At 42.3% G+C, this 8,709-nt stretch overlaps 1 protein-coding gene across 1 annotated transcript in view; it reads right to left on the bottom strand.

Annotated features, from left to right (window-relative positions):
• The window catches only part of FDX1 (ferredoxin 1), a 37,962-nt gene extending 37,465 nt beyond the window's left edge, over window positions 1-497 (bottom strand). The window contains exon 1 of the mRNA XM_040482837.1: window positions 4-497. Coding sequence (XP_040338771.1) covers window positions 4-94 — 91 coding nt within the window. The 5' untranslated portion in view covers window positions 95-497. The remainder of the gene's footprint in view (window positions 1-3) is intronic.
• Between the last annotated feature and the right edge of the window lie 8,212 nt (window positions 498-8,709).

Here is an 8,709-nt window from a genome sequence, read left to right as displayed (position 1 = left end):
CGCGGGGTCTGGCGTGGAGCAGCCAACGATAGGCCGCGCCGCCCAGGGCCACGGAGGCGGCGCGCAGGAGCCGGGCGCCCCCCGCGGCGGCCATGGCCGGCGGTCGGGTTAATTCCCGGAAGCGACGCTGAGGCCGCACGGCAGCGGCCGCGAGAGGCTCGGCGAGCGCGGGCTAGCCTAGACGCCGGGAGGCTGCGGGGAGGAGCACGGCGACCGCGGTCCGGGCGAGGGCCTGCTCCGAGCTGCGGCCGCGGGCTGCGCTTCTTCCGGATGACCTATAAACCCTGCGGCTCCCCAAGTGCGGCCCGTCCCCCCACCCCCGCCCGTTCCCACTCCTCCCGGGCGGGTGTGGCCTTTAGGGGGCGGGGCCGGGCGCTGGGTCTGCACCCAAGAACCGCCTTTGTCTTCACCTGGCTGCTCGGTCCCCGGTGTCAGGACGGGGAATTTTAAAGAATAGCTGAACGTTCGACGGAGAGATGCGGTAAAACACGCGCAGGTAACGAAACCGCTTTCTCCTGTTCCGCACTTCCTTTCTCCTCCTCCCTGTTAAAATAAAAAGCAACGCGGGGAGATTGTCATCCTGGAGTTCCAAATAGGCTGAAGGGGAATTCTGGGAATTGTCAGACAAGGGCAGTAGGAGATTTAAGTGCCAACCAACGTGATACACAGAGGAACAACTTTGACTATGACGTTATAAATAATCGCAGTGATCAAGAAACTAGGGGCTACTGGGGAAAGCACGTGTAATAATCCACGGCAAGCACACGCGCGTCCAGTACATGAAATCCAAGAGTTTGGAAACTTTTGGATGAACTGAGATTTTACTAAAGACTTCTACGAAAATGAAGACAGATAAATTAAAAAATACACGTTCTCAAGATGAATACGTTGCCGTGGAAAGAGCATGGGGCTTTGAGGTCATAAATAGCAATGTTCAAATCCAAGGTTTGCCGCTCTTGAACTCTCTGAGACCTTGGATAAATTATCCTCCCCAAGGATCAGAGTGTAACACTTTAACACTGATAAGATGTTCCGCTGTCCAGGGCCATTCTGAGGGTTACAGAAAAATACGCACAGCGGTACAGTGCGTCACAAGCTTTGACCCCCTTCCCTAAGGCCACCTTTCAAAAAAGGTCAATATTTCAAAAAAGGTGGATATTGTAGCTATGTTAAATGCGATAGAAGATATTTTAAGGAATATTCAGAACCAGAAAGGCTAGACCTGACCAGAGTTTCTCCAGGCAACCTTTGGGGGGTATTAAACCCGGAGGCAGGGAGACAGCAGTCGTGTGGCTCCCAAATTGCTTAAATTTTCCCATAAAAAAGACTTCTAGGCTGTAAAGGACACGACAAGCCCTGACAATCGGAAAGAGAAGGTTGTAAAAAAAAAAAAAAAAAAAAAGTTAATTTTCTTTTTTTATACGATCAAATCTTCAAAGTGCGATTAATTAATTGTAGGAAGGAAACGGATGGCCTGGGAGTGCACACATTCCCTCTCAGCAAATCTAGCTTCTACTGGGTGTTAGCACTTCCGGCTTTCTGCTTTGTGGGGTAGTTGTTCATCTTAGTAGACCCCATACTAGCAGCTCCAGGGCTTTGAGCACATCAAGTGTTGAGTAAATAGTCGTGAATAAGTTAATGTTGTCCTGTAACTTCCTTTAGTAACCATGACAGTTCATGAAGCCTGTAGGTGAAAATGAAAGATGGAAAAAACATGTTTTCCAGATCTTCAAAGATGGATCAGAGTTGATTGCAAAGGTTACAAATATCAATTCAGCAGTATTCCATATGGGATTTATAAACATGTGGGCCCTAATACATGTACAAAGTAATACAGAATTAGGAAGAGCTTTTGCTTATGTATTTCTTTTCTTCTAAAGCTCCCACCCCTCCATCCTTCACTTATGTTGAAATCCATCATATTTGGGAGCTCTTTTCAAATCCTTTCCCTTAAAGTGGTGCCTACTTACCCCAACAGATCATCCCTCCCACTGCTGAATGCCTGACACCTTTGTCCTTTCTTGTAAAACTTGTACCTCTTCAAATAGAATAATGTTCACAGGAATGCTTTCTAAACTGAAAAGTGTCATAAAAATTCAGATTTAGTGTTTCTTGAGCACCTACTCTTGAGCTTCATGGTACCGTGGGTTCCATCACACATACTTTACATAGCTTTTGTAGATGGAAGCTTCCAAGATAAGGATGCAGTCTTACTCGTCTTCATGTTCCCAGCACCTGGCGTAGGGCCTGGCACGATGCAGCCATTTTATAACGTCTTTTAAGAATTGTATCAGGGCAGCCTGGGGGGGCTCAGTTGGTTAAGCTTCCGACCCTTGGTTTCAGCTCAGATCATGATCTCAGGGTTTATGGGTTCGAGCCCCACATGGGGCTCCGTGCTGGCAGTGTGCAGCCTGCTTGGGATTCTCTCTCCTTCTCTCTCTGCCCCTCCCCTACATGCTCCCTCTCTCTCAAATAAATAAATTAAAAAATTGTGTTAGGAGCTTCCACAATTTTTATCTCATTTCATTATCACAGCAGCTCTGTCTTTAATCCATAAACATTTATTGATGTAAGCAGTATGTAAATCGCCATGCTGGTGCTAGAGAGACAGCAGTGAGCAAAACAGCCCCTGCCTGCTTACTTTGCACGTGAGGAAAGTGAGGTGTAGGATGGCTGTGCCTTCCTTAGACTCACACTGCTGGTGAGCTATAGATGCAGACTGTAAATCTGGGTCTTCCTGGTCCCAAGTCCAGGGTATAAACATAAGAAACGATATTTTTATTATTTTTATTATATTTTATTATATATTTACATATGTCATCCATGTAAACTTTTTATGTATTTTTTCAGTGCCAATAAGCTTTTTATATTATTAATGCGTATTTTATATGTCATGTTTTCCAACTCTACATTCAGTAATAAATGCTAAAGATTCTACACAGCCTGTGTAATTTAGGGATAAGGTCAGAAATTATCTAAATTTTGTTGGGGTTTTTTGTTTGTTTGTTTTTAGAAATTAAGTATTTTAAAAGGAGTACAAAATTAGACCTAAGTATGTTTCATCGCAAGAAATTACTCCACCCCGACCTGATTTATTTTTTAATTTTAAGTGTAATCTTTTTTAACTAGGCTTCACTCCCAGTGTAGAGCCCAAAATGGGGCTTGAACTCACAACCCTGAGGTCAAGACCTGAGCTGAGATCCAGAGTCAGACACTTAACCTACTAAGCCTCCCAGGTGCCCCCCCCCACCCAGGTGATTTATTAATATGGCTAATATTGGTGTGTTTCCTAAATTTTAAGGTATAATTGATATTTAAGGAAGTTGCCATCTGTCTCTTTTTTTTTGTTTGTTTATTTATTTATTTAAGTAATCTCTGCATTCAACATGGAGCTCAAACTCACAACCCTGAGATCAAGAGTCACACACTCTTCCGACTGAGCCAGCCAGGCACCCCTAAATTAATGGTTTTGTCTTAATTGATCTTCCTGCCTGTGGTCTTATCAGAATTGCTCTGAGACATCCTCCATACTGCCAGTAGGCTGATCCTATTAAAATACTGACATGATGGAAAAAATCCTTGAATGACATTTCATCATCATTTATTAATAGAATAAAACAAACCGTTCAGCTGGACGCACAGTAGCCCTCAAGCTCTGCCCTCCCCTGCCCATCAGTCCTGCATCGTGTCTTTCTCCTCTGCAGGGTATGTTGGCCGCCTGCTGCTGGCTCACTTCTAGCCGGCCTCCGGCACTCCTTTCAGTCCTTGGAGGAACCGCGCTTTGACCCAGGCAACTGTTGGGAACCGTGCACACTGTAAATCCTTCTGCCACAGCTTACACTTAACTTGTTATATGCAAATGAGAGCTTGCAGTTTCAGGTCCCAGTTCTTGTTAAGATTACTTTTTATGTTCTTTTAAACTTTTTAATATGCCCCCCAAATGTTAACAGCTCGTTGTCTTTTTTTGTCGTGTTAGTCACTCCTGATGAACAATTTGCTTGGGGTTGCAAAATGCGGGTGTTCTAATTTTACCATTCCTTCTTCATTGATCATCTAGACTACTTCTATAAAGGCAGACTTGGGGTGTCTGGGGGGCTCAGTCAGTTAAGCATCCGACTCTTGATTTCAGCTCAGGTCACGATCTCGCAGTCAGGGGATTGAGCCCTGTGTCGGACTCTGCACTGATAGTGCGGAACCTGCTTGGGATTCTCTCTCTCTCTCTCTCTCTCTCTCTTTCTCTCTCTCGCTCAAAATAAGTAAATATTTAAAAGAAAAAAAGTCAGACTTGTCCTCAACTTCTGTTCAGATCTCCCCAAAGAGAACCGGTATGGAAAAGGCAGGATAAATGCTTGATAGTTTATCTGCTATAGTTGCAGGTTTATTCACATTCTCTCTTTATTCAAAAGCTACTCTGAAAAGTTATAATTTTCTAACAAATAGTACGTTTCACCTAAATTTTCCAAATCTATTGGCATAAGTTTCTTCCCAATATTTACTTATCTTTTTAAAAAAAAAATCTCTTCTAGATCTATAACTAATATTGCATTTCATATTTCTCATATTATTTTCTGGATCTCCTTTCTTTTTTCTTTGAATAACCTTGGCAAAAGTTTGTTTTATTGGTCTTTTCAGATAACAGCTTTGGACAGTGATCTTCCGTGCTTTATCTTTGTTTTCTAATCTTACTCATTTACCTTTATAATTTCTTTCTTTCTTTCTGGGTTCTTGGGATTTATTACTTTGTTCTTTTTCTAACTTCTTGATGTAGATACTTAGTTCATTAGTTTTCAGTTGCTATGTTTTTAAAATAAGTATTTAATTTCTCGAAGTACTTAAATTTCCTCTAAGTAGTGTGTTTAGCTGTGTCATGAGTTTGAAATATAGTATTTTCTGTATTGTTCAGTTAATTTTTAATGTCTCTTTATTTTTGAGAGAGACAGAGAGCAAGCGGGGGGGGGGGGGGCGGAGAGAGAGAGGGAGACAGAATCCCAAGCAGGCTCTGTGCCATCAGCATAGAGCCCAGCGCGATGCAGGGCTTGAGCCCGCAAACTGTGAGATCATGACCTGAGCCAAAATCAAGAGTCAGACGCTTAACCAACTGGGTCATCCAGGTGCCCCTGTATTGTTCAGTTTAAATATTATCAGATTTCCACTCTGTTTATCCTCTGATGGTGAGCCATTTGGAAGTGTTTTAAATGTCTAAATATTCAAAGGTTAGAAGTTAGTAACATTGCAGAAGCAAAGGTCAGTGAACCTGTAAACACAGCAATAGAAAGTTTCCAGAGTGACATCCACAGTGAAAAAAGTCTAGAAAAATGTAAGAACATAGCATCGTTGGCCTATGAACAATATCACATGGTCTAACATACTGCTATTTGGAGTTTCAGAAGGAAGGAAAATGAGACTGAAATGAAGTCATTTTTAAACCAACAAAAAGTAATAGACCTGTTGCTCTCAGATTCACTGAAAGAACTTACAAAGACTGTGTCTGCAGTAGGCAGCTTCTGACATGGCTCCCAGTGATCCCCACCTGCTGGATTCACACCTAAGTGTAATCTCCTCCTCCTGAGGGCAGGCTGGACCTAGTGATTTGTTGCTAAAAATTGAAAACAGAAAAAGGGCGATGGGGTGTCACTTCTACATTATGGTATAAAAGACTGCGAACTCTGTCTTTCTGGCTTTCTTCCTCTGTTGCCCTCCTGGCTTACATTATTTGATGAAGAATCTGCCAGGTCAGAGAGGCTCAAATCGCAAAGAACCAAGAACAGCCAGCAAGGAACTGAGACGTTAGTCCAGTTATCCACTCGCGAGTAACAGTCCTGTCAACAACCATCTCAGTGAGCTGGGAAGCAGAGACTTCCTTAGTCGAGCCTGGGGGGACGACCACATCTCCAGCTGACCCCTGACTGTGGCCCAGGAGAGACCCTGAAGCAGCGGGCCCAGTGATGCCACGCTACGTCGAGAAACAGATAATAAATGTTGTTTCAGTTCATTATGCTTCGGAACCATTTGTTAGGCAGTGATAGACAGCCAATATAATGTTCTTCAAGAATAGTGAAATTGAACCCAAAAAGAAGGGATAAGAGGCAAAAAGAAATGATACAGCAAAATATTAGCAACCATATGGGTAAATCTAAATAAAAACTGATTGTAAAACAGTAACAACAACTATGATCTCATGAGAAGATAAAAATAAAAGCAAAAGAGAATTGCATGACTGAGCCGATACATCATATAAAACAGGAAATTAGTAATCAGGGTGAAAGTGTTATTGAGAAGATCCTCTCTCCCTTTCTTCTTTTTGGTAACAGAGTATCTTGAACTTTAGCGGAGCACATGGCTTTCCAGCTAGAGACCACCTTTCGCAGCTTCTTTTGCAGGTGAGTATGTCCCTGTAACAGCTCTTGCCAAAGCCACGCAAGTGCAACCAGATAACCCTTTTTATTTTTTTTATTTTTTTTTTCAACGTTTTTTATTTATTTTTGGGACAGAGAGAGACAGAGCATGAACAGGGGAGGGGCAGAGAGAGAGGGAGACACAGAATCGGAAACAGGCTCCAGGCTCCGAGCCATCAGCCCAGAGCCTGACGCGGGGCTCGAACTCACGGACCGCGAGATCGTGACCTGGCTGAAGTCGGACGCTTAACCGACTGCGCCACCCAGGCGCCCCTGGATAACCCTTTTTAAAGGAAGCTATTTGTTTTCCTTTCCCAGTTTCCTAGAAAATGGCGACAACCAGGGTGATCACGTGAGATGCAAAAATGGAAGGTAAAGATTGAAGATGACAGACTGTCAGAGCCTGTATGACCTCACGTAGCAGAGCCACCCAGCAGTGTCCCCAGCCCACGGCTGCAGTGTTCCATGAGGAACAAGTTAACATTTATGCTACTTAAGGTATGTATTTTAAAGACTTTGTTACCACAGCTTAGCCTCTGTCTTGACAAATATATAATTTAAGCTCCAAAAGAATAAAAGAAGGGAAAAAAACATTTAAAAGCACATATTTTAAAAGAATAAAGTGAAATCTTGAAAATAAGTCCCAATATATCAAAAGTAAATGGATTAAATATACCAATGAAAAGGCAGACTTTGTTTTTTAAAATTTTTTTTAATGTTTGTTTATTTTTGAGAGAAAAAGAGACAGAACACGAGTGGGGAAAGGGCAGAGAGAGAGGAAGCCACAGAATCAGAAGTAGACTCTAGGCTCTGAGCTGTCAGCACAGAGCCCAATGCGGGGCTCGAACCCACAAACTGCAAGATCTTGGCCTGAGCTGAAGTCGGACACTTAACCGACTGAGCCACCGAGGCACCCCATTTAAAATGCAAAAATTCTGACTCTACCACATTTAGATGAGGTATATCAAAATTGTAAAAGGTATAAAAGGATAGAAAAATACAAGGTAAGTACCTTGGTGTATTGCTGTCCAATTAAGGGGACTTTATTTAAATCCAATTAAATGGGCCAGGAAAAAAATGCATTTTAAAGGATAAACAGGGTCACTAAAAAAATGTTAAGCATTAAATTAATTTGGAATATCTAACAACTCTAAACTTATAAGTATCTAAGAACATAGCATATATGTACATTATATATTATATATAAAACAATTTCATGGGAAAATGGGCAAATATGCAATCACATTGGGAGATTGTTAGCATACTTTTGGAAATTAATGCATCAAACATTCAGTAAGACTCTTGTAAATTTGACAGGTGTAGTAACCTGTACTTAGTTGAATAATCTAAATTTCCAATTAAGTACAGAGGGAACATTGATAAAAATTGACAGTGTTCTGAGTGATAAAGTATCAGTAAATCTTAACAATTTTTTACAGAGAACACCTTGCAGTTGAAAATAAAAATAAGGATTAGTTACTTTGTTCTAAAATTTAAGTACTTCACAAGGTAAATTGAAGCTTTCTAAATGGATTTATGTTTATGTTAACTACCCCCTGGAGATGTTTTTAGAATTCTGGTATTTCAGTGTTGGCATATTTTGCTTTCAGGACCATACTGTGGTAGCATACATTAATAGCTCTTGATTCGCACTGTCATTATCAAAATCCACAAAGACATAAGATTTCAAAGACAGTCAAAATGAGGTGTATATGTCTTCCTAAAGAGGGTAGGGGGTCTAGAACTTCAAAGGTAATGAAAGCAATTCACAGGAAGATGAAAAAGACTAAATATTTGGTGAACATGTTTTTCTGCCCTCTTCAGAAACAGAGGGATTTTGATCAAGGAGGCCTTGCTGGGCTTCTCCCCGTCTACTATACCTACTTCCTAGTGTGATGTAGGTATCTGGTGCTGACTCTCCTCCTGGAGCAGGTCCTGTGTCTAAATTCTTTGAGGCAGTAAGAGGGAAGGTCACAGTTTCTTCCTGAGTCTTTTTGGGAAGAAGGCTTGAGATAATCTGGATGTCAGAATGGCACATTTTGGCATGAGCTGCCCTTGGTTCCTACCCAGGCCAGACCAGCATGAAAAACAACAGTAAAAAAAAAATTCGAGTTAATGGTGTTGTGCGACAGCTTAAGACCAGTCTCCAGGAGGGTGGCAGTTGGTTTCTTTGGATTAAGAATGAGTAACTAGGGGGGCGCCTGGGTGGCGCAGTCGGTTAAGCGTCCAACTTCAGCCAGGTCACGATCTCGCGGTCCGTGAGTTCGAGCCCCGCGTCAGGCTCCGAGCCATCAGCCCAGAGCCTGACGCGGGG

This window comes from Herpailurus yagouaroundi, unplaced genomic scaffold (genome assembly GCF_014898765.1).
Source record: "Herpailurus yagouaroundi ecotype Mexico unplaced genomic scaffold, PumYag 161, whole genome shotgun sequence".
In the NCBI taxonomy this organism is placed as follows: Eukaryota; Metazoa; Chordata; class Mammalia; order Carnivora; family Felidae; genus Herpailurus; species Herpailurus yagouaroundi.
This window is presented reverse-complemented; position numbering and strand designations above follow the sequence as displayed.